Raw genomic sequence first — 26,739 nt, 5'->3', positions numbered from 1 at the left:
CAGCTGCAAAGTTCCTACCAAAGCACTTGATGGTGGCCCGTGCAGTTTGCATGATCCGTGATGGTCGCGTTCCAGTGAGAGTTGCCAACCCTAACCAGTGGGACGTAAAAGTGCACCACGGAATGCGACTAGCCCAATTGAGTGATGTCACTGAAGTCCTCCAAGATCAGCCATCCTCACTGGAGTTAATAGAACTTGGACTTCATGAAGTAGAGGTGCGTCTTGAAGGGGAGCCAGATGCATACCCCAGGGTAACCCCTGTCGAGGAACTCCCGATACCAGTGAATGTTGACAGAGAAACGTTATCCACAGCTGAGTTTGAGCAACTCAGCTCTCTTCTTCATCAGCATAGAGAGGTCTTCTCTAAAAGTGACGATGACTTCGGTAAAACGACGACTGTCAAACACACCATCCCCACCACAATGGATAGACCCATCAAGGACCGTTATCGCAGAATTCCCCCACATCTCTATCAGGAAGTGAAGGACCACCTGACAACACTGCTAGGGAAAGGGGTGATACAGGAAAGTACAAGTCCATGGGCGTCCCCAATAGTGCTAGTTCGGAAAAAGTGCGGTGGACTTCGCCTATGCGTGGATTACCGACGGCTCAATTTGGTCACTGTCCCAGATGCATACCCCCTCCCCAGAATTGACGAGTCTCTTGATGCCCTGCATGGTGCAAAGTATTTCTCCACTATCGATCTTGTGAGTGGCTATTGGCAGATAGCTATGGACCCAGATGATCAGTCTAAGACGGTGTTCACCACACCGATGGGTCTATTTGAATTCAATAGAATGCCCTTTGGCCTTACTAATGCACCAGCAACATTTCAACGGTTCATGGAGCGATGCTTTGGAGACCAATCCTGCGAAACCCTGATGTTCTATCTTGATGACATTATTGTCTTCTCCCCCGATTTCACATCACATCTACAGAGGCTCGATATGGTGTTATCACGACTCGCCAAACATGGACTGAAAGCCAAACCATCGAAATGTCATCTACTGAAGAAGTCCATCAGTTTTCTTGGTCATGTGGCATCAGAAAATGGTATCCAAACCGACCCGGAGAAATGTCTCGCGTTGGAGACCTGGCCAACTCCGTCAACCCCAAAGGAAGTGAGACAGTTCCTTGGCTTTGTCGGATACTACAGGCGTTTTGTGAAGGATTTCTCCAAAATTGCACAACCACTATTTGCCCTGACTGGTCAACCTAAGAAGAGCAAGAAACCTCAACGACGTCTCCCCTTCCAATGGACCCCAGAATGCCAACAGGCATTTGACAAGCTCCGGCAATGCCTGATGTCCCCACCAGTACTTGCCTACCCCGACTACACAAAACCGTTCCTTTTGTACACAGATGCAAGCAACCAAGGCCTTGGAGCCGTCCTATCTCAGAATCAGGATGGAAAGGAAAGGGTCATTGCCTATGCCAGCAGAGGGCTGCGCAAGACCGAACGCAATGACGCCTACTACAGTGCATTCAAGTTGGAGCTCCTTGCCTTGAAGTGGGCTATAACAGATAAGTTCAAGGAGTATCTGATGGGAGGGAAATTTACAGTGTTCACAGACCACAATCCACTAGTACACTTGAATACAGCCCAACTACGAGCAGTAGAACAGCGTTGGATTGCCCAGCTGGCAAACTTTCAGTTCGACATCAAGTACCGTCCTGGGAAGAATAACGATAATGCTGACGCCCTCTCTAGACTTCCACACCCTGAGGTAGAAGAAGACCATGAGACTGACGAGTGGGAAGGTCAAGTTACGGTTGCAGTTGTGAAGGCTTGCTTCAATGGTCTCAGCCCTAATAGTGTCCCTACCTCTCCACTGAGTTTGCATGTCATTGAAACTATGCCGGGTTTAAGTTCAGATGAGTTGTCCGCATTGCAACATGGCGACCCCAATATTGGCCCGGTACTGCAGTACATAGTACAAAACAGACGTCCGAGTACAGGGGAGCGTGCAAGTCTTAGTCCAGTGTCCAAGCGGATCCTGAGTGAGTGGAAGAAGCTTCAAGTTTCCAACGGCATTCTCTACCGGGTTGTACAAGATCCGAAGCAGCTCGAGGAGAGGAGACAAGTTGTTCTTCCTTACAGTCTACATGAGGATGTCTTGCGGGAGCTGCATGATCGTGCCGGTCATATGGGAGCTGACCGCACTCAGGAGGCAATTCGGCAGAGGTATTTTTGGCCGAAGATGTCTGCTCAAGTCCAGGATTGGTGTGCTGCCTGTCAAAGATGTTCTTTGAGGAAGCAAGGAGAGAAAGCCAGGGCCCCTCTTGTCTCCATCAAGACCACTGCCCCTCTAGAGCTAGTGGCCCTGGATTTCTTGACCTTAGAGCGATCGTCAGGTGGCTACGAGCACGTGTTGGTCATCACTGACCATTTTACCAAGATGACGGTAGCCGTACCCACCCGTGACCAGACTGCGACAACCACCGCGAAGGCTCTGTGGGGAAAGTTTATAGTTCATTATATGATGCCCGCCAGAATACATTCGGATCAAGGTGCCAACTTTGAATCAAAAACAATCAAGGAGCTGTGCAAGTTATACGGTACTACGAAAAGCCATACAACCCCGTATCATCCAGAGGGCAATGGGTTGTGTGAGAGGTTCAACCGGACCCTGCTTAATCTCATAGGTACTATGGAGGCTGAGAAAAAGCGACAGTGGGCAGACTACCTCCCAGAACTCTGCTTTAGTTATAACAACACCTGCCACTCCTCCACTGGGTACACTCCACACTATCTAATGTTTGGTAGGCATGGGAGACTCCCTGTTGACTCGATGATTGCCCCCTCTGAAACTGGAGGCAGTGTGACCTCGGACGACTGGGTGTCCAAACATCACCATCGCCTACAGTTCTCTCATCGCATCGCCAGAAAGACCCTTGATTCAGCAACTGCTGCCCAGAAGAAGGCTTTTGATAAGAAGGCAAAACATCTGCCCTTACTTCCAGGAGAACGAGTCCTTGTCCGACTGAGAGGTCTAAAGGGGAGGTCAAAGATACAGGACCGTTGGGAATCAACCCCATATGTAGTCTTGCGGCAACCTAATTCGGATGTGCCTGTCTATGAAGTAGAGCAGGAAGGGACAAAGAAACAGAAGGTTCTTCATCGGAATGCACTGTCTGTGTGTCATTTCAAACAAACCCCAGTACCAGCAAGTTCTCCTTCAGCTGACCCACCTCCCAACCCAGACTCATCGGATCCCTCATGTGCCAGCACCCTGAGTCCAGAAGCCCCGGTCTTTCGTGCGAGAGGTTGGCTAGTGACAACACCCGCCCCCAAGCAAACAGGATGCAGAATATTGCCAACACCACCGCAGGCAGTATTGGCAGAAACGCCAGGAGAGCATCCTCGGAGGAGACTTCCTTCCCCACCGATTCAACCAGTGTCCCCTGTCCCGGAACGTCCCCCCATGGAGACGAGTCTCCACCCATCTCAACCCGAAGTTCCAAGCCCAGCCATAACACCGAGACCAGACTCTCCCATTCCAAAACCAGTGCCAAGACGTTGCTCCAGCAGGAGTACGCGAGGGAAGCGTCCGGAACGTTTGTTTTTTGAGAACTTTAAGTAGATTATTGAACACTTAGGGGATGTTTTTCGATTTTTCTGATGTCGTTCGGATATTGGCAGGGACGCCAATCGATTAGCGTTGGAGGATGTAAATGAGGCCCCCTCATTTATAGATCACAATCTCTCCCCCCCCCCATTCTCTTTTTGTACATTAAACAAATTTAACCAACAGGTCTCCTTCACACTTAAAGTTAAATCTTTGCTCTACCCTGGTAACCCCTACTTGAAAGTGGACTGACCCCTGAGCCCAGAGGGTGCAGTGGTTTGGGGTGGTGTGGCCTAACATGCCTTAGTGCTATTTTTCCCACCAACTAAGCCGCTGTTTCTTCTGTTCCCTCTCCATTTCAGGTAGGAAAAGTTACTTTTATTTACATCTTATCCTTAGTTTTCACATACAAACAGAAGTGGAAATTGTATAGATTAATATAGATGTTAGTTTGTTTGACTTTGATTTCAGGAAGTATTGTTTTATTGTAGTTAAACTTGGAGAAAGTTAGTGACTTTCATAGATATTTCCACTATGTGAAACAATGGTTGCACTGGTCCGAAATGGCCTTATTCTGGATCAGAGTAGACTTTTTATTCTTTATTTTTCGTTTTACTGAAGTCAACTGTGATCAAGTAGCTAGAGTTAATGAAAGTTCATACTTCATAGATTTGATTGACATTGTAGTTTGATTTGACTTTTCCAACTTGTATAGTATTTTTTAGGGAGAAAAGTCGCCTTTATATTTTAGTTTTCTGAGACAGTGCCTTTTTCACTGTACAGTGAAGGGTATACTCAGACAGCATGGTCCGAGCCCTGGGTGGACATTCCTTTAGCCATATGGTAGGATAATTAACTCCATGCCCTGGGGGCTGGTCAGTAGAGGCTGAGGACTAGGCTAGCCTTTGTTTATGTCTCCCAACATAACAAACCCCTTTTATTTCGTTATCAGAGGCAAGTGCCAGGCTATGAGAGGTTCTAGAATCCAGACTTCTTGTTTCATAGGAAAGACTATTGTTTATATTAGTCTCCTGTCTCCTGAGCTAGGCTGAAACTGTCTTGTTAGATTGTTATGTTTTTCTTTATTTTGGTTTAAGTGTATATAAAGTGGCTGGAAAGAGTGTCACATTTGCCCCCCCCCCCTTTCTTGTCAATATAATAGTCTGTTTTGGTTATTTGGCCAAGTTCTGACTTGATAACAGACTGTCCAGTTCTGAGTCGAAAAGAGCTAATAAATATTATCTTGTTTATAGGCCTATTTGATGTAGAGTAATGGCTTAAGCAAATGCCTTGGATTTATCCTGTTAATTGTTTCTTTATGAATGTAAAGTTTCATTTCTCACTTTTATTGAGACTGGATATTTGGTAATAGTTGTGTTTCCAATCAACACTGAGTTTTTAGTTTTTGCTTTATGTAGTCGGCTCGATCAGGATAAGTTTCAATTGTTAGGAATTTACTTCTTTTAGTTCTTCCATGACACCTAAGTTTATCCTATAGTTTTGCTTTATCAGGATTATATTAACCATGTAGTTAATGTAAACTCTTTTGATTTAGATATGTTTGGTTTAATAAATAAGTGCTATTTTTCCCACCAACTAAGCCGCTGTTTCCTCTGTTCCCTCTCCATTTCAGTCGGTTATAAAGAACAAGAGTCACCATCCTTTACATATATATATATATAAGGTGCACGTATCCACCAGGACTTGTGCTCAAGGTGCTACGTCATTATTACCCCTGCTCATTGGGCCCATGAAATATTCCAAATACCATCTCAGCTCCCTGGGGAGTATACAGCTCAATGCAGCCTGTTAGGCGCAAGGAAGCTAATTCAATCACAATAACCATCTCTGCCCTCACAGGCACCCATTTACTCCTGGGTGGAGAGAAGCAATGAGTGGCAAAGTGCCTTGCTCAAGGGAACACGCACCATGACCCCAGGCTGGACTCGAACCCACAGCCTGCAGCTTTACCCGCAGACCACAAATCCAATGCCCTTTTATAACCATGAGGCCACAGCACTCCGCAATATGTGGTGTGTTGATCACTAAAACCATAACTTAATATTTCACAAACCTGAGCTTACTCCTACTCGGGGTTTGGTTTTATATCTAGCTTCAGTATCATTTAAATTAGAACCCCCCTGTTCAAACCCAATGAAAATTAGCCTCGTAACTGTAAGATTCGATATCCTTGAGGCAGAACAAGTACCAGTTTTGAGCTTTAGTCTCTCAACTCAAGGGCATACAAATCTCCTCTAGCCAAATAAGCCATAAATGGATTCAAGATTTGAAAACAAAGTGTGTTTTTTTAATATCTGAAAAATGTGTACTTGATTGTAAATTGAAATCAAGTCGATTTCAAGTTACTGTCAAGTTTAAAGAGTGCCTAAAGAGGGGAAGTGCGGCCTAGCGGTTAGGGTTCGTGACTCATGATCAGAGGGTAAGGGGTTCGGGTCCAGCTACCGGCCTTAGTTGCGTCATTGGGTAAGCCACTCTTAACTGGACAGTAAAGGCACTCTTAACTGGACAGTAAATTGAAATCAAGTACAAAAACCCTTCGCGTGCGATCGCAGCGAATGGGGGTGAATTGGGGCCTTGATGTGCGACTCGAACCCACAATCTCGCGGTGCAACATCATGACCCTATCGCACTGCTCTCCAAACCCTGGAAAAAAATTATATACCTGCGTACGTATCATAAAAGTATTGTAGAGGGCGCTAAACAACCATGTTTGTGGATATGTAGTTTGGGAAAAGAAAATTTGTGGACTGCGAGGGGGTGGGGTTGCACGACCCCTACGGGCCCCCTCCCCCTTGGCTATGCTGATGACCTTTTCCTGAGTCACGGCATCCGGAATAAACCCGTAACCATGGTCACTAATGTAGGCTAACAAGTTGTCAGTGGGTGGGCGGACTGGGAGGGGGCAACATGTTTTGGTGGGGGGGGGGGGGCATTCTATATGCCCCTCCCTCTCTGGCTACGCCGCTGGCCTTACCCTGTTTAATCACTCCATCTTGAATAAAATCTCACCCATTGCATCAGACTTGGGTGCACGTCTCGATGATTCAGGAACACAATTCTTATTTTTGGTGTTCATAGGATGTACAGCTATTTCAAATTGCCTTGAAGTGTTCTGCAGCACGTCTTCTGACCAGAAATGTGACCGATGTGATGGTGACTATGGCATGAGTGATGACAAGAGACAATGCATAAGTATGTATGTCAACCATAGGTGGCTGTAGTAGAGAGAGAATTGGGGTATGGGGAACATTATTTGCTCCTCTAAGGGCTGTGCATTTTTATACAGTTGAACTTGGATTCAGTTGAATATAGAATATTTGAAACAGACCAGAAACTGGGAATAAAGCTTGATCGAGAATAAAGCTGGTCCACTGAATGAGATTTGCACAAACAATGAGCTTTTGAATATTGTAATGGGCGTGAAATTACTGGTTCAAGTACTAAATGACTAGAGACTAGACAAGAATTCTGACTTCATGGAGAGATCGTGCCGTTCTTCAAAGAACAATAATGGTTGTCGGCACACGCTGTGCCTGATGCTTACAATCGAATGCCTCTCTAACAATGAGGTAGAGCACCAGTGTGCATTGCAATCGAACGTTGAGTAAGACGCGCTCCTTATTCTAGACCGGGCCAGAACCAGTCACGATGTGAACACCGATCCCTGACTGCATGGGCTCATTTTTTGTATCGTTCGGGCGCGTACAGGGAAATAACCTGCTATCGGTGCAAGGAGCTAGCGCATCATAACAAAATGTCTCTTGCAGTGCTCTGATTAGTCATAAACCACTGCGCCAAATATTAATCTTAATCACAATAATCCTAGCGTCTTGACCTAGAAAGCTTATTAAAGTTGTGTAAGTCATTTCAGTTTAAAACAGTTATTCATAGGCCCCATTATCAATACATGCCCAACTGTATTGGCAATTCTTCTCAATGGAATACTAGTTGTTGACTGGGAACTTATTTCTTATCTTACACAAGTCCTATCAATTAAGGTATGAGAAAAGAACCTGCATTTTATCAGAGTGAAGAATAAAGCGTGATTACTGGAAATTAATCATGACTATTATTTTCGTTACAATATTAAGAACATGGTGTGTGCATCATTTTTAGAGCCTGTATTATTATTATTATTATTATTGCATCAGACTTGGGTGCATGTCTGGATGATTCAGGATCACAATTCTTTTTTTGGTGTTCATAGGATGTACAGCTATCGCAAATTGCCTTGAAGTGTTCTGCAGCACATCTTCAAACCAGAAATGTTACCGATGTGATGGTGACTATGGCTCAGCGCGTGGATCAGCCTATAAGAAGAGTGATGACATGAGACAATGCATAAGTATGTATGTCAACCATAGGTGGCTGTAGTAGAGAGGGGATTGGGGTATGGGGGACATTATTTGCTTCTCTAAGGGCTGTGCATTTTTATACAGTTGAACTTGGATTCAGTTGAATATAGAATATTCGAAACAAACCAGACAAGCATTACATGTACTAGCCAGTTGGAAACTGGGACTAAAGCTTGATCGGGAATAAAGCTTGTCCACTGAATGAGATTTGCACGAACAATTAATGAGCTTTTGAATATTGTAATGGGCGTGAAATTACTGGTTCAAGTACTAAATGACTAGAGACTAGACAAGAATTCTGACTTCTTGGAGAGATCGTGCCGTTCTTCAAAGAACAATAATGGCTGTCGGCACAGGCTGTGCCTGATGCTTACAATCGAATGCCTCTCTAACGATGAGGTAGAGCACCAGTGTGCATTGCAATCGAACGTTGAGTAAGACGCGCTCCTTATTCTAGGGGAAGCTCCTCACCGGGCCAGAACCAGTCACGATCTGAACACCAAGCCCTGACTGGGCTCGTCTTTTGTAGCGTTTGGGCGCGTACATAGTGCAAGGAGCCAGCGCATCAAAATAAATGTTTTGCAGTGCTTGCTTGGTCATAAACCATTAATTGCGCCAAATATTATTCTTAATCACGATAATCCTAACCTCTTGACCTAGAAAGCTTATTAAACTTTTAACAATTTATTCTACCATTAGTTTATCATAGACCCTATTATCAATATGTGGTCAACTGTATTAATAATAATAATAGTGGATATTTATAAAGCGCACGTATCCACCAGGACTGGTGCTCAAGGCGCTACATCAGTATTACCCCTGCTCATTGGGCACATAAAACATTCCAAATACCATCTCAGCTCCCTGGGGAGTATACAGCTCGGTGCAGCCTGTTAGGCGCAAGGAAGCTAATTCAATCACAATAACCATCTCTGCCCTCACAGGCACCCATTTACTCCTGGGTGGAGAGAAGCAATGAGTGACAAAGTGCCTTGCCCAAGGGCACACGCGCCATGACCCCGGCTGGACTCGAACCCACAACCTGCAGCTTTACCCGCAGACCACGAATCAGTGCCCTTAACCACGAGGCCACAGTACTCCACAATTGGCACTTCTTCTCAATGGAATACTAGTTGTTGACTGGGAACTTATTTCTTATCTTACACAAGTCCAATCAATTAAGGTATGAGAAAAGAACCTGCATTTTATCAGAGTGACGAATAAAGCGTGATTACTGGAAATTAATCATGACTGTTATTTTCGTTACAATATTAAGAACATGGTGTGTGCATAATTTTTAGAGCCTGTATATCATTTATTTCTCTTGTCTTAATGCCTATTTGTCAGAGCAATGTTCATGGAGGAGTAACAGCAATGCCTGCTTCCCAGGATCCTGCACAAACGGCCAGTGCAGATGCAGCAGTGGCTTCTCAGGAACTGACTGCAGAACATGTGAGTGAGAAATCAGTAGAGGTTAATAATAACTGGTATGGAGGTGAGATCGTGTCTAGCAATAAAATCCTGTCTCACTTTTATTTATTTGTTTGATTTATTTTGTATTTACTACTTCTGGTACTGAAACCAAGGATTCCCCAAATAGCGCCCTAGGCACTGTAGGCTCGAAGGCCTGAAGAAACCTGTAGAGAGAAGTGAATGAGAAGAAATTACAGTTTTAGAGGTGGGAGGAAAAGCCCAGAAGAATATTCTGGGGAAAACCCACGGAATCATGTAGGACTGAAAACCCAATCTACATATTGGCCCGGGCGGGATTCGAACCCGGGTCACAGCGGTGGAAGGTGAGGAAAGTAACACTCTTGAAACAACCTGACTCCCCAAGTTCAATCTCCTTCAATTTCCTTTCAAAGACAGTCTTGAAGTCATTTCTTTATATCTGAGCCAAGGAAATATGTAACTGTCATACAAGAGACCCAAGAATGTACTGTGCAGCAGAAAGTGAAGAACACTTTGCTGTTATTTTATGGACAAAAATAGAAGATCATGAAGATGCTTTGTTGCCACTTTTGATGGGACACACCCACAGACATATAAACGCAAAGACCGCCAGTCGTGCGCGTAAAACTGTGATTTGACAAAGTATGGGCAAAACGTTTGTTGATGCAACGCACGTTCAATGCTAATACACATTTAGTACAATACATACATGTACATTTACATACGGAACATAATAAATTGTTGAGTTAAAAAAAGGTTGTTTTACTCACAATGTGCATTAAAAAGTTGTGCAGCTTATTGTATTTTAATCTACCTCAATCATACTTAGTACACAAGGGATTTTTTTTACAATTGAAAAATAACTTCATGGAATTTTTTTACTGAAATAGTTCAACTGTGTGTAAGATCCCTATACCAAGAGGTGATTTAATTTGCCCATAGTTTGGATTTTAGTTGGGCACTGCGCAGATCACGGTATGTGCGTGTAGTTTCGAATAGGACCTGGCGATCAGGCTATGTGTTTGTGTCTGTGGACACACCACATAGAACACGCTGGTTTGTGTGTATATTGCAAAGCATGCTCGATTGATTGTATTCCAAATGTACTCAGAGTCATAGGGCTTCGTGTGAGCATCAGTTTATCATCGGCATTGAGTTCTCTGCAGTTTTGGCACTCTCCCATTCTTGTGGTTGAGGGGCAATGTGAACGGATCCCATTGCATTATCATCTGCGTTGAATACTTGCACTGGTCAAGCACCAGACCTATCAATCATTCAGGTGCCTATGGCGAGCAGCTGAACCCACTTCCCCTAGACCCCTGCATTATTGCTACATGTAGCCATAGCCACAGCCTATTAAACTCTTGTCTTGCATTGGGCAGTAGTCAAGCACCGGACCTATCAATCATACAGGTGCCTATGGCAAGCAGCTGAATCCACTTCCCCTAGACCCCTGTATTATTGCTACATATAGCCATAGCCACAGCCTAACTCTTGTCTTGCAGTGGGCAGCAGTCAAGCACCAGTCTTATCAGAGCACCGTGCCACTTTGGTCAAGGGGAAAACAACTAGGGAATCTCCCTCTGTCCAGGGCAGTACAGACACTGTCTACACCAACGTACGAGACTTCACAAGCATCAGAGCCAACTGGAAAAGTTCTTACCAGCCTACGGGACTACCAGCCTATAGTGGCGGTGGACATCCATACATTCAAAGCATTCGGTTTGGTGTTGTAGGTGCTAGAGTGACCGCTGCTGTGAATCGTAAGTCAAGTTACAATTCTCCATCAAACAAGTACGACAGCACAATAAGCTCTGGCCCTCTTGCATGAAAGTCTTGCATGAATTGATACAATTACTCACTTGGTCCTGATTGCGCTTTTTGAAATGAGGATTTAATTCCCATTTTGTTGAAAGTCACAATGCAAAATAATAGTAACCTTCATAATGCAAAGGTCTATATCCCCTGGAGACTCATTAAACTGACACAGGGCCAGAGGCAGGGGTGATGTATAGTCACAGGTAGAAGCCCCCTTTAAAATTTTCGAAGTTCGAAGCGCACAAAAATACCATGTGACTATAACATTACCACAAGTATCTTGCCTCTAATCAGAAAAGTTCATAAACAATATAATGTAACAAATTGTTACCCAAAAGTTTCGGCAAGTATTTAATGTCTTTTGTTTGCTGTTTTGGACAGTTACAGTTTGGTACTTACAGGTTTGTGGGTGAGTTTGGGGGTTCGTTTTTGGTCACTTTTTGGGGGGACCGACCAACCGAAACCCGAGTGACTGGTAGAAGCTCTGTTGCCAGAGCTTAAAAATCCGATTCAGATCGAAAGCGACACACCCAGAGACACCCATTAAGTACATGTGCCTTCTTTTGACTCATTACTCCCCATATTTGCAGAGTCAACAAAGTGGCATATCTAGGGTCCAGTTTTGCAGTAGGGTATTTGTTGGAGGGGGTGGAATGAATGGGTACTGATCATGGTCAGCTTCAAATAGACAATAAAGGTTTTCTTCTCTTAATCGGGGGGGGGGGGGGGGGGGGGGGCAGGGCAGGCATGTACTCTTCGTATTCCCTTCAGTCTTTCTTTAGTTATGTTTTTGAACCAAACATTCCTACATGTATATGAATAAATTTACAAGCTATTGTTTAGGCCACACGGAAATCATATTTTGTACAACCTTCACATTTTAATAAGGTTAATATTTTATCTTTAATCAATACCAGAAAATAATATTGTGATTTTATACAAATAATGAATGTTTGTGAGTGCAATGGTAAGAATAATTTCATGAGGTGACAGATGAAATGTTCCATTCCACGAGGCGAAGCCGAGTGGAATGGAACATTTCATCTGTCACCGAATGAAATTATCCTTTCTATTGCACGAACGTGAAATATTCATTATTTTTTTTATATAACACCTGAATAAATCCTTGTCATCTGATTGGTTGACTTTTAATAGCCAATTTATTCAGGTTAAAAACTGTTTGAAAGTTTGACAAGGAAGTTCATCATATTTAATTTATGCAAACTGTTCAACAGGTTGAGAACCATCATATTCAAGTAATCTCGATTTAAAACAGCGCCACTGCCAGCAGCGGTGACACCGTGCAATGGAAGTTCTATTCAACATGCAATGAAACTTCCATTGCACTGTGCGCTGCGCTGCGCGCCGCGCGCGCTGTGCGTTGGGACGAATAATTCAAAAACATGTCATCAATGATCCACCAATCAGATGACGGGGATTTATTCAGGTGTTGTATAAAAATCAATATTAGGTTTTTGCCATTCACCTACGTATAAACACTGTATATTCAAATGTGTTACCTCCCGAGTGAAAGTTGGAAAATATCACTCGGATGGGACTCGAACCCACGACCTCCTGCTTTGTAGTGCAGATGTCTTACCACTCGACCACCGAGCTGATGGGATCGGTTGGCTGGTTTGAATCTGATGCATTTAGCAGGGGTGCCACAGTTAACCTATTCATAGATGAATTTGCTTCAGGGTGATGTAAATCAATATTAGTTTTTTGCCCTTTGTGTTTTTTTCATGCATTAGGGGGTTACCGTATGATATATTCAGTGGGCTCGCAGGCTTGTACAACATCGACAACTCGTAATTCTTTCAATCAAAACAATCCGGCAACATACCTGGTATCCTGTCAAGTGACATTCAACTTGAACTACAACTCCTGGACACCAGCTACAGGAGATGTGTAAGCCCATTAGAAACACGTAGTGTGATCAGAATGCCAAACATTTTACTTAATGATAACAACTTTTTGCCTGTGCTGTGATGTTTAGAGCAACATTCACATGTTTTAGATAAAAAGTTGCATGAAAATAACCTTTGAAGTAAAGAGGTTTAGGACAGATCGTTGGGGTAAGAGAATACAATGTATCTTGAAAAATCAATTTTTTTGGATAATTTGAGTGTAAGGACTCAGCAAATTTCATTAGCTGCAAAATTCGAAACACATTTTTGTAATGCTTTAATTCATACAGGTTTATCAGTTGCATTATTATCAAATTCTCCAGCCTGTAGAAATAATTTTGTTCAGAAAGATATTATACATGATTAGGACAGTTTAGATTGTTTCAGAATATGCAAGAATTACTCTGTTCAAACATTGAGCAAGGAATAGGAGTTAGAACTCTTCGGCGATTTACATTTTTGACCATTAACATTCCAATCCCTCGGGAATGTCCGTAGCTACAGCACTGTGACCGCAATCCTGGACCATTCATTGCGAGACTGCAAGCGGCCTTTGAACACGATGATCGTCACCGCCTTTTCATTTAGTAACCAACAACCTCCCTATAATCACGTTTTTAGATTTTCACAACTGCGCAGTTGTTAGATGTGAGTAATGAAATCAAGTTCTCGATGTGCAGTTGTTGGCCCTTGAATGCGCTATCTGTTCCTGTTATTTGAAGATAAATCGATTTTTTTCCCGATAAGTTATCATGTCTTTTTGATTTTTTTATTGGCAATACATCATTCATGAAATATGACATTTTGGGAAATTTCCTAAGGTTTCCGACGGAAGGGATATAGAGCATATTTTGTTTGTCATGAAATGATTGTTTCAGTTATGTTGTCCACATTGTGGGCCAGTCTTTAGCCAACTCTGAACAAACACTTTCAAAATCATTCAATTTTGGATGTATGACAAGTGCGCCTGCGTAAAATACCATGGTGCTATCCACAACGCAATGCAGACTCTTTCTTCTAGCATTAGTGAGCACGGATCTCAATAGGGTAGTGAGCAACTGAATAAGCTGGCCGCCAGGTACTTTCTATTGTTGCTTTCGAGCGCAGTGACGATCATAATCACTTTGAAGTAGGGGAGTTCTGACTCCTTCAGTTCCTTGCTCCATGGTTCAAATGACAACATTGCAGTGGTATATAGAATCAGTTTCAATAGACCATTATCATGTTGCAGCCATTTGATTTTTCCCCCATTCAGATCAATGTAACCAAAGCGAGGCTGGAAGGAAACATAGCCTGGTTCCTTTTTCCACAAAGACATTATTATTCTGTACTGTTATTGGATACAGGGAACATGACTGAAATGGTGGCAGCATGATAAAGGTCTATCAGCTGTTTTCTTCAGATTGTTATATTTTCATGTCTAAAGTATGTGTGTTTGTTTATATTTCTTCATTTGTATACTACAGCCTGAGGTATGATGTATATTCCACAAGTGGCGGGTACATGAAACTCTATGACAGGGACCATTCAAACAGCATCATCACACGACACTACAATGGCAGGACAACCTCCGGCTATTCAACTTTCACCTTTGACTTCGATGACCCCTACCACTGTGTGGATGTTGGCAGTGGATGTAGAACCACTATGCTGTATGCAGGGAATGATGTTACATCACAGGTTAGTGTGGACCAAACATAATCTAAATCCTGAATGGATAAATGGCATGATGGGTTTATGGCATAATAATAATGTAATACTAATATGGTGCTTATATAGCGCCTTATACCAAAGGTCTCAAAGTGTGCTTCACACTAATTATTACCACTGTTCATCAGGCCATGAGACCACTTTGTGCAGCAGCTTGAGATCAACGCATTTTGGTCTCTACCTTTACAGGTACCACAAATATCATGGGTGGAGTGAGGCAATTGTAGTAAAGTGTCTTGCCCAAGAACACAAGCACCATGTTCCCAGCCAGGGTTCGAACCCACGTACCACGGCACGTGAGTCGACCACCGTAACCATTAAACCACAGCGCTCCACACCTTATCTAACTAGCACCTTTGATCAAAGACTCAAAGATTTGCACTGGGAGACTGCCAACCTAGGGCTGATAGCTCAATAGTCTTGAGACCTAATGACATCACGCTTTGTTTACATGTGCGCTATTCTATGGGAGCCAGGTGGGGACGCCAGCCAATTGTCACCACCTCGTTCTCATAGGAAAGCGCACGACGTAAACAAAGCGTGACGTCATTATGTCTAAGGCCTATTTTGGTCGAGCGCCAGCCACATATGGTGTTCAGCAGATCAGGGGTCAAATCCAGCTTCAATGTCTTCGCTCAAGTACATAATCCACTAAAGTAAAGTGGACGAACCTGTGTTAAGAGGAACGGAGTGCCCATCTCTCTTTCGTTAGCGATTGGGCCAGACTCGTATGCTGCTGTGGGGGGGGGGGGGGGGAGGGGATTGCCACACCTCCTCCACAGCGAGTTTGTTGGGTTGAGAGGAGTAATTGAGGTAAAGCGCCTTATACTCATCAAGGGCACAACACTCATGGCCACGGCGTGGCTCGAACCAACAACCTCACGATTATGAATCCTGTGCTCCACCGCTAGACCACACAAACCCACAATCCACTAAGCATATGCCTTATGAATTTTGATCATGGTTTTTATTGTAAACATAAAATTGCTCTTGAAAATAGGAAAATACAATTGGATATATATTGATGTATATGGGTCATTCTATAACTTTAGTTTCCAAAGAGTGCTCTTTTCCAGTATACAAATATTGAATGCTTCGAGTGGTGTAGTAAAACTAGCCTCCCGAGGTGATCCATGGACATTCTATTTTCCCGAGGCGAAGCTGAGGGAAAATAGAATGCTCCATGGATCACCGAGGCAGGCTAGTTTTACTTCACCACGCGATAAAGCATTCAATATTTGTTTTATAACACTTCACCCACAGATTCTGCTTGGTTTTAATATTTTAAATTATTTAAATCTGAACACAGTTGAAATAAACTTCAATTTCAATACAAAATAGGTGGAAAATGTATTTCTCTCTTCCAAACCTCCCCTTCGCGAAATGTTTGAACCCAACTCTTTGGCGCGCTCTCTTTGGAACAAAACGCGCAACGCGCAGACCAGCATGTATTTGCACACAAATACCGTGCCGTGGAAATAGTACTTTGGTTGCTAATGGTAAAGTACTTTGGTTGCTACGGGTATAGTACTTTTGGCCGTGCACAGAAAGATAGCAAAAATAAAAAGTATCATGTGACTCGCTCTCGGCCAATCAAGACACAGAATCTGTGGGTGAGGTGTTATAATCTCTATTAGCACGTTACTTTGTAAGTTACCATTCAAATGTAGAATGCTAAGTTCCAGTTGTTACGGTGTTTTTGTACAATGGTATATGGGTTCATACCCTGCCAGCTAGGAACATGGTGTTTATGCCCTTGGGCAAGACACTGAAAGGGAATGTACAACATTTGCTCTTGCTGCAATTTTCAGTAGTAAGTGGATTTTGGGGGTTAGAATGTTATAGCAGATATTGTTAAACTGACTTGTTTCATGTTTTGGGCTTGAAGATGCTGGAAAAACCAAGAATGTTTTTCCGATCTAGAGAGACGTTGATTAGAAGTTGATTTCCAAGAGTGCACGATACCCCCGTCTTCCCACCCAACTATCTTTAAGACCGGCCACGTGACAGGCTCTTGACCAATGGGAATGGGTAAACTGTCTTAGGCATTAATGAATAAATGTTTGGTTTCATGTTCTTCACAGGCAGAGATAATTGTCACCTGGCAAGGCTGGGCAGACAGTCTCGCTGGCATCAAGGAGTACGAGCTGCAAGTACGTCAGCTATCTGGTAGCCATGGCAATCAGATGACGGAAGTCTTTGACAGTCCAGCCGTTTATAGTGGAGTGACCGACTCTAGTCAGAACATCACTTTGCCCCATGTTGGTACGTTAAGTCTTTTTGCAAATCGAGCGTTAAATTTGTTATCATATCATACCTTGTTACCATATTTTCAAATCCTTGACAAATAATAAAATTCAAGTTCATTTGAGCAAATCTTGTAAATTTTTATATTTCAAAATGTAAAGTAAAGTCTGTCCCGAGCCAATGTGGCTCATCAGGCCGGCGTTTATCTCCGGTTTCAGTAGCATGAAACGACTGAGAATATTTCTACTCCCCCTGGATGGGATGCTAGTCCATCGCAGGTTACTCCCCAGCTAATGCCGGTACCCATTTATACTCCTGGGTGGAGAGGGGCAAGTTGGGGTGAAGTGCCTTGCCCAAGGACACAATATATGACCAGCGGCTGGATTCGAATCCCTGACCCTCTGATCATGAGTCACGAACCCTAACCACTAGGCCACACACTCCCCAAGAATGTACCTTGTACCTTTCAAAATGTACCTTGTACTTTTTTTCACAACGAATTGCATTTGGAAGGGTTATTTTGTATTAAGCCTCTTTCAAAAAATGTGTTAAGAGAATATTGTGTGCCTGGCCAGTTTAAAACACTATGTTTAAGATAGCTTGGAGTTTGGATGCTGATAATTACCCGAAACGAACCATTCATTCATAAATACCTTTTAGGTCAAAAAATAAAAACTTTTCAATCCAAAAGTCAAAACAAGTCCAAATTTATAAATTTGTTCTGTTCAATTTCCAACACTTTCAATACACCTTGTAAAGAAGAATATAAGACAAGCTATATCTTTTCCTCTACATCTGTACAGGTGTGTACTCCATCGTCCTGAGTGTTTTTGACAATACGGGCAATGTCGGACTCAGCAGACGCTTTGTGTTCTTTGATGACGATCCACAAGATGTCACCCTTCAGGATGATTCCTCTCTGCGCGTTGTCTCCGCGACTGCAGAAACCAACTACGAGTGGATGACCAGTCTAGACTCAAGCGGAGGGATGACATCCGTGCAGCTTGATTGGACGAACCGATTTATGAATGCACCTCATCACAACCAAGGATTGTTGAAACCAATTGGCTCCTATGTTGCTGGTACCATCGATTCTGGTGAGTTGGCAAATGTTGCTTTGATGTGAGGCGGTAATCATAAGTTCTATTATATGGGAAACAACAAGGTAATTTAATAGATTTTCTTCAAATATTTCTTCTTCAGATGTTAACAAAATTGTGAAACTGTTAGCAAAATTGAGAAACTGCCAACAGTAGCTCATCTGATAGAGCAATGCTTAGGTTTCCCAAAAGTTACAGGTATAAATCGTGCCCTTGTCAATTTTACTCATCTCTTGTAACGTATAATGGAGCACGCGCGCCTTGCAACTTTTTGGGGCTTTCTAAAACACTACACCTGTTTGAGTTTCTCCTATAGATTATGACCAGAACTTTGGGCTGCGTGGCCGTGCAGACATCCCTAACTCCCTCGGTGTGACAGAATTCCGCGTCGTACACGACATCGACCACAGCGGTGGCAGAACCACTGTCATCGTGAGTGACGACAACTCGGACCACTGGAGTAGTGAAGGCACAAACACACAGGCGACCTATGACCTGACCCTTGTTGATGGTGATTCCATTCGGTTCTGGGTGGAGGCCAGGGATTTGGCTGGTCACTTTGTGAGAGACAGTGTGTTGGTGCACGCTGATTCATCCCCGCCTGTGATTGAAGACTTCTGGCTGGTACGGGATGGGGAGGTGAATCTAGCCGTTCATAATTCAAAGGATCTGGATAAGATGAGGTAGGAATTCTATGTTATTTTTCATTAGGTGATGCTAAGATGATCTGCGATTGATTAAGCTATACATAACAAATAGAAAATACATCTTGCACCTGCAAAATGTATTTTAAAAATTACACAGCTATGCTTAGATTTACAAGCGTTTAAATATTTCTTGATCGAGCCGATGCAAATTAAGGAATGCATTTTCTAAGACCCCTGAGACGAAATGATTTGACCCTTTTTTTCACATGTGTACCTTCTGAAGAGATAGGAGTGAGGTGGATATGAGGGGCCCTACCTACCGTAGCTTCCACAGGAATGCACGTGTATAAACAAACTTTGTGTCTTTTTATCTCAAGGCTATGTTTCTTTCATTTTTCCACAGTGTTGAATTCAGGACATATGACATTCACAGTGGTATACAAACCATCGAGTGGCGTCTCTTTGACAACCACACTGGCACAGAGATGGCACATGGCAGCCGGAATTTGGCGGCCATGAAAATCAACAACACGGTAATTCCTGAACGCCAAACTTTACAGTTGTTTAATATTATAGTGTTGTATTTTGTGTCAGACTTGCATCCCATTTGCAATTGTAAATGTATGGCTTGACGCAGGAAAGTTTGCTGTTATTGTTTGCTTTTTTACACAGGACACTGAGAAATGTGATCCTGTCAGCTGTATGTGTGTCCCACTTGGTGATTGTTATGCTGTAGACTATGGCTTCCATCCAACAATGCACATTGGTACCCATGACTATGATTACTACATCACCCTGACGGTGACCAACCAAGCAAGTCTAGCAACTACTCAGACAATCAAGGTATGTTTATTCAAAGAAATTCCAAATAAATGTTGTAATGCAGTCCAAATATTCAACTGAACTCAAATCCTTATTGCTGATGAATCACAGATAACGGTGGATGCCTCTGCTCCTCAAGCTGGTGTGGTGCATGATGGGATACCTGGGTCCAATGAGATAGACTATCAGGAGGGCAGTGACCTCTCGGCTCATTGGGAGGGCTTCTTTGACAAGGAGAGTGGGGTCAAGTTCTATCAGTATCTGTTTGATGACTCCTGCAGGACCGGCAATACAACAGTCGGCAGTGCCAGCAATGATGTAAGTTGGATGTGGATTGGTGGTTTGTCCTTGATATAAGCAATACTCAAATCTTTAGTATCCCATTGTGATTCACATTGCTGTGACTTCCAAATTGTAATCCTTCACACTGCTTTGACATAACTTTACAAGTCAGTCCTCCACTTCAGCAACAAACACTTTTAAATTGGGGAAAAGTTTTTTTAGAAAACAGTTATACCAATTTAAGTATCGTTTTGGTTTGCGGTAACACCATGTGGTAATAACTACTGCTTAGAAGATATTTAGTTCTGAAAAGAACTTGTCCTGCTTATTATCAACTACGCTAAGTAGTTTTTTGTTCTGACAAGAACAGTCCTGCTGTAAGTTCTAAACGAACTTGTCTTTGGTATCAACGTTTCGACTAGCCTGCTCTAGTCATCGTCAGGAGACTGACCAGGAGACCGTGAGTTTTACCAATTATTAGGATTTCATCATTTTTTAAGATGACAAGGACAACCTCCACATATGCCAGTTGGACAGCCCCCTCGCCTGGCCAGTATTACATCACTGTCATCGCTTACAACCGTGCCCTGGACCCCTCGAAGGCCGTCTGTTCTGACGGTGTCGTCATCGATACCAGCCCTCCAGAGCTGACCCAGATTGCTATCAGCTATGCTCGGATGTGGCCTGGTCTGGCCAAGGATGCTGAGGGTCGGGTGTGGTTCATCAATGAGCATCGCCGGAAGATGGAGCTGATGAATGCGTCCAGAGACTGCAGGTAGGCACATGAGACTGGAGCAGTTGAGCATTCTGATAAGACTCATGCTTCTTGACACTGACCTTTACTAAGTCATCTACCAAATCAGGTTCAAGATAATGATGCTTATGTCCTTCAGCACTACATTTTAATGCAATCGCCCCTCTCCAACCTTCCGATTTGTACCTATGCAAAGTTTGGTGATGAAATCTTATATTTGATAAGTATACTTCAGTTGAAAGCCTTGTGTATTCACGTGAGTTTGGATTTTCTTGCGCACAGTTCCATGGCCGCTCTGGTAGATGATTTGTCAGTTTATCCTGAGATAGCTGGTAGCAATGACTCTTCAGCAATACTACAAGGAGACCTAGACTGTGTCTGGATTTCGCCCATTGAGCAGAAGTTCTTCCTTCCGATAGACAAACATGTACGTATATATGATCTGCTCAGCAGGGCCCAAATTAAGCAGCTCAGAGACAATGGGCCGAATACATAAAAACTAGCAATTGCTTTTTCTAGGCTTTTGCTTACATTTTTATACATAAAAATAAGCAATTGCTGACAAGTAAATGCTTGTACTGTTAAGCAAAAGTAACAGCTTGTTTCTTGCAAGCAAATACTTCCCAGATGAGCAATTGCTTAAAATGGATACATAAAAACAAGCTTTTGCTTTGCCATTAAATAAGCATTTGCTTGTAGTGTTTCAAGTTTCCCACACGGTAGGTTTTGCTCTTGCTTATCAGACAAGATCAACTGTTATCATCATTTGTTTGCATCTGTTTTCTTTGACCTGTGTTTTCATGTTGGCTACCTTCTCTTCAATATTTTTTTCTCATCCATGTTTTCCTCCAGTATTTGTAGCAATTGATGCTTTGACATCAAGAAGTGCCCTCACTTTCTTTTCCTTGCTACTTGGTGTGTGGGGATAAAAAGCAAAACATGCGTCCATAAAAAGCTTTTACATTACGCACGCCTCATGCGCATATCTGGACAGATAGTGCTATTGTTCAGAACTTATGCATTTGCTAGGCAAGCTTAAGAAAAAGCTGTTAGTCAAAGCAAAAGGTTATGTATATGTTTTTAAGCAATTGCTTTTACTTTTGCTTCTGCCTGATAAGCTTTTGCTTTAGCTCGGTACTTCTTCTCATAAGCCATTGCCAGTTTTTATGTATTCGACCCATTGTCCCAAGGTGGAAAGTAATTCACAGATATCTGGATGAGGACAGTTCACAATGAAGGTGGTGTTGACGCTCTCTCTTGTAACATTTTACATACATGAGGATGCGGCTTATGTAAATATACTCCATAAAAGCAGTATACTGTAGTACTGTGAAAGAGATTTGAAAACAAAAACCATTATTAGATGTAGTAATTGTGGATGGTATTAATGTCATGTTGTCAATGACAGTTGACCATCTCATGGACTGGAGGAATCGATACAGAGAGCTCCATCTATGACTATGAGATAGGTCTGAGCAGTGACCCCTCAAACCCGACCCCTGACCTGGTGACCTTCATGTCAACATCAGGTCATGATCACTTTGTGATGTACCATCCTCATATCAGCCAGGGAGCTGTGTTCTTTCTGGTTCTGAAGGCCATCAACAAGGCTCAGCTATCTACCTTCAAGGTATGTAATGGACTGACTGTTGATGAGAATTAGCCATAGGCTGAATTACTCGGCTGTGGATGGCAAGTACACACATATGGAAGGTAGATAAAGTGTAAAGAATTATCCTTGTCTAAATAAACCCCCAAAAGCTTCTAGACTTGGACAGCATGCACTGTAAATGCCTAATTGTTTAATGTACTATGGCTATGTGTGACTCGGAACCCAATTGAGTGTTGAGAGGGAAGGAGCAACATATTGGCTCGCCAAAGAAACAGCAAGGAACAGTTTTTAACAGTTTTAAAAGAAGCATTTGAAAGTATGCATTAACATAAACTTTGTCACATTTGGTTATTTTGCCTGTTGCAGGTGGTTGGTCCAATAGTAGTGGATACCACTCCGCCCATGTTTGTTGGGCGTGTCTCTGTCCATGTGGAGGATGAATACTTGATTGCTGAATGGGGAGATGATGGCTTCATTGATGATGAGGATACCAGCCTGAGATACCAAGTTGCCATTGGTGAGTCAGTCAAACATAGATGGTGTCCATAGTGCCCCACTCATGTTTGTTAGGTGTGTCTTTGTCCATGTGGAAGATGAATATTTTATCGCTGAATGGGAAGATGTACTTGGTTTCATTGATGATGAGCACACCAGCCTGAGATACCAAGTTACCATCAGTGAGTAACTTAAACCTAAGAAAGTGTTGGTAATTGGCCCAAAGTACCCCACCCATGCATTTCCAGACTTGTATTTGAGTCACGAAACATCGAGTCCGAGTCCGAGTCACCTCTCCCGAGTCCGAGTCCCGAGTCATGCAGGTCGAATCCGAGTCATGAGACACAAAGGTCAAGTCGGAGTCTGAGTCACGAGCAACTTTCATATATACAGTGAAATCTCGATCAGCCAAATCTGAAGGGAATGGATAAAAATTTCGAAAACTTTACGCAAAGTTCCTAAAAATCCCAAAAGTTCCCAAATATACTTCAAATATACAAATTTTCTGACCTACCTTGAAATAGGGCTGTGCCGAATATTTGAATATTCGAATATTCGATCGATAATCAAATATTCTAATATTTATTTTCGAATAAGAATATTCGGTGGTGATATGCAATGAAATAAAAAGGTGGAAAAAACTTTTTTTAACAACAAAATGTATTCTCAAAGTTAAGTTTCAAGTTGCTGCCAAAAACCCCCATAAAAGTAGCTTGTATATATGCCAAGCAATAATGCCATACATATATTACTTCTGCTTTGGGAGTGCTTGCAGTAAAGCCAACCCATTTTTTTAACGCCGGACTGCAACACCAATCGCTGATGCTTCCGACAAGATAAACAAGACATTGTGTCTTTCATGTCTTCACAAAACACTTCCTGACACCTTTTCATATCAAACTTCTAGCATGAGTAGTAACATTTCCGTTGTCCATATTTTTGTTTGTTGTCCTATTTACAATTCCTATTTTCAAAAGAAAACCGCCGCTGTTTTCCCCGATGCGGTCCTGGCAAGTTTCCCCACGCGTTGGTGTTACATGTGCATGTGTGCAGCATAGGAAAATGCAGCGTGGCATTGGAGAGGAGCACGTGTTAATTTGCCCACGTGCGCTGGGAGGGGCTTACTGGATCGGCTATTGACATCGCGAAAAATGGAATGCCAACATCGATGTAGAAGACCTCTGCAATCTCATGCAAAGAACTTGATTTCTTTTTTCTGTGTGGGCCTTTGTATTTTCCGTTTTCATGTACTTATTTTGAGGACGTACTGCTCGCACAGGGTCGCACAAGAAGCGGTACATTACACTGATACAGCGAAGCCAATTCCCCCCAAAGTTTTCCATCGCCTGTTCAATCATGTCGAATGCACGTGGTTATAAGGAATCGCCTTGCACGCAGTATGCTGCCCACAGCACGTGGCGGTGTTGTAGAAAACTTGTCATGAACCCCAACATTACATTAAAACGTTTTAAAAACCTTGGTTCATTTACGTTACGGAGTCTGGGATTTTTCTAAAAGAATTTCTTGTTTACTTTTAGGGGTAAATTTATTATGGCTGTTAAATGTTCGCCTCAATGCCTCCGTAATTATATACATGTACATGTACAAAATAATCTAGTTCTCTCAACTGATCAGAGCACCCTTTTATCGAACACATTTTCGTTCGCTGTCCGTCAGCTTTGTTCGCTGGGTTAGTCTGGTAATTGCACCCAATATTTGCACAAATAAAACATACATAAACACTTCAAAAACTAGTTCAGCAATACTTTCAGTAATAATAGCAAGAACCTCTGGCTTATGTCCTCCAAGTCGAGCAAAACGCAAGAAAAAGGGCAGACAACAGAGAGGATTTCAAACTCAAAAGAGCTCTCATTTATTTCGCCAGACAGACTTTGCGTTCAACTCACCACACCGCACCGTACCCCTGATTCCCAGCATAGAAAACCACAGCTAGACAAAATGTATCAAAATTTTGCAAGTTGGAATATCCAAACCTTTTAGTGGCCTATCTATTAGAAAGTTATCTCCAGAGCACGCACTTAGCCAGACAAAAGAACCGGGTCAGCGCACCTGTGCCAACAATGCGCCCGCCAACAATGCGCCCGCCAACAATGCGCCCGCCAACAATGCGCCCGCCAACAATGCGCCCGCCAACAATGCGCCCGCCAACAATGCGCCCGCCAACAATGCGCCCGCCAACAATGCGCCCGCCAACAATGCGCCCGCCAACAATGCGCCCGCCAACAATGCGCCCGCCGGAGCTCGGCTTATAATACATCCCCTGTGGGCAAACAAGGAAATACTGCTTTGCACGTGTCAAGCTGGGGCGTGTGTATGCCGCGCCCACGCCCATTATTTGCATTAACTTAAATATGCATTTACAATTCAAAGACCCATATTTCATTGAATAAAGACATTACATATCATAGGTTTTTTTCTTGGAGTTTTTGGTTGTTGAGAGTAAGTTTATTTAAAATGATATAAAATCATTTCCTCAATTCTTGGTGACAAAAGTGCGAGTTATTACTATAAAAGTGATTTTTTTAATCTTCAATACTGTGACTAGGAAGTACACCGTTTTGTAGACTTCAAGAAGCTTCCAGTAATAGATATGCTCGGTTCCTGTCTGCGAGTTAAGGGTCGGAGAGTCACAATAGCTGACGCCACCCGCCTTGTTTGGGGTTCACGGCTAAATACGTCCCCCATGCAAACAAGGAATCCTTCACTGTAGCTTCTCTGGTGATTATTAATCTTTAAATTACTGACGACTGAAGAACAACTGATTGTTGTCAAATACTTGACCTACCTGTGAAGAAATCATACATGGCATGCTGACGTGCTCACGTACGTTGACTACATGTACAATGTACATGTGTGGCATATTTTTGCTTTTGAGGGAATTTGGAATGGCCAAATAACCGAATATTCGAATATTCGATCGATTGGAAGGTCGAATATTCGAATATTCAATTATTGGAATCATCGGCGGCGGAACACTTTTAAAAGTGGGAGGGCAAGGTCCAGTTACTGTTCCCGGAGCAGGATTACAGCAAAATCAAAGCAAATGGGAAAAGTGTGAAGTTGGTCCGAAGTGTGACCTACGTAATATCTGCTAACCAAGGGCGGATCCAGAACACAATTTTTTGGCGGGCCCAAAAAATTGTTAGTCCCCCAAAAAAGTGGGGGGAAAAATTACGGCGTGGGGTTCGGGGCCCGCTTAAGGGCCCCGAATTTTTTTTTGATTCTAGATGCTCTGTGGTGCGATCTGAGGCAATTTCTGACCACTTTAATCAATGTTTTTTTGAGGAAAAGATGGTGATGTACTCATTGCCTGCCTTTATTGGAATGTCACGTAAAAAAAAAAAAAGGTTTCTTTTTTTGGGGGGGGGGGCATGGCCACCTTGCACCCCCCCCCCCCCCTGGATCCGCCCTAGCTGCCAACCTATGCATGTGGACTATTCCTACCGGTATATCCCTATTTTTCGTATCATTTTTCTAATTTTGTTTCGCCATACTCACTTAGGTATAAGTCCTGTTGTCAAATTGCACTACCAACCAGGGGTGTAAATCGCTTTTCAAAAGTGGGGGGGGGGACATACCTTGATCAGAACTGATGCGAGCGTGAAGCGCGAAGCTCTTGAGGCGTGGGGTTCAGGGCCCGCTTAAGGGCCCCGGAGAAAAATTGGATTCTAGATGCTCTGTGGTGCGATCTGAGGCAAAAGTGACCACTTTAACCAATATTTTTTTAGCAAAAGATACATTGTAGTACATAATACTATTAATTGGGCCCGATAAATGAGACACGTGTTCAAAAATCTTTTTTACCTCCTGTATCATTTTAATTAACCTCGTTTTTTAAAATCGCTCCTTGGTAAATAGTGGGGGGGCAAAATAGCTACCTATTAAAAAGTGGGGGGGGGCAACTGCCCCCTCTGCCCCCCGGTT

The 26,739-nt window shown here is 42.9% G+C and overlaps 1 protein-coding gene across 1 annotated transcript in view; it reads left to right on the top strand.

The window, feature by feature from the left end:
- The window catches only part of LOC119729047, a 70,525-nt gene that overhangs the window by 4,689 nt on the left and 39,097 nt on the right, over nt 1-26,739 (top strand). The window contains exons 2-17 of the mRNA XM_038201550.1: nt 6,669-6,782; nt 7,798-7,935; nt 9,293-9,397; nt 10,903-11,160; nt 12,970-13,126; nt 14,592-14,805; nt 16,920-17,100; nt 17,886-18,179; nt 18,499-18,865; nt 19,233-19,362; nt 19,502-19,672; nt 19,763-19,969; nt 20,434-20,708; nt 20,970-21,114; nt 22,096-22,317; nt 22,666-22,816. Of these exons, the coding sequence (XP_038057478.1) occupies nt 6,755-6,782; nt 7,798-7,935; nt 9,293-9,397; nt 10,903-11,160; nt 12,970-13,126; nt 14,592-14,805; nt 16,920-17,100; nt 17,886-18,179; nt 18,499-18,865; nt 19,233-19,362; nt 19,502-19,672; nt 19,763-19,969; nt 20,434-20,708; nt 20,970-21,114; nt 22,096-22,317; nt 22,666-22,816 (3,043 nt within the window). The 5' untranslated portion in view covers nt 6,669-6,754. The remainder of the gene's footprint in view (nt 1-6,668; nt 6,783-7,797; nt 7,936-9,292; nt 9,398-10,902; nt 11,161-12,969; nt 13,127-14,591; nt 14,806-16,919; nt 17,101-17,885; nt 18,180-18,498; nt 18,866-19,232; nt 19,363-19,501; nt 19,673-19,762; nt 19,970-20,433; nt 20,709-20,969; nt 21,115-22,095; nt 22,318-22,665; nt 22,817-26,739) is intronic.

The sequence above is a fragment of the Patiria miniata genome, unplaced genomic scaffold (genome assembly GCF_015706575.1).
Source record: "Patiria miniata isolate m_02_andy unplaced genomic scaffold, ASM1570657v1 HiC_scaffold_1, whole genome shotgun sequence".
In the NCBI taxonomy this organism is placed as follows: domain Eukaryota; kingdom Metazoa; phylum Echinodermata; class Asteroidea; order Valvatida; family Asterinidae; genus Patiria; species Patiria miniata.
Note: the sequence above shows the minus strand (reverse complement) of the source record. Positions and strands in the feature narration are given on the sequence as shown.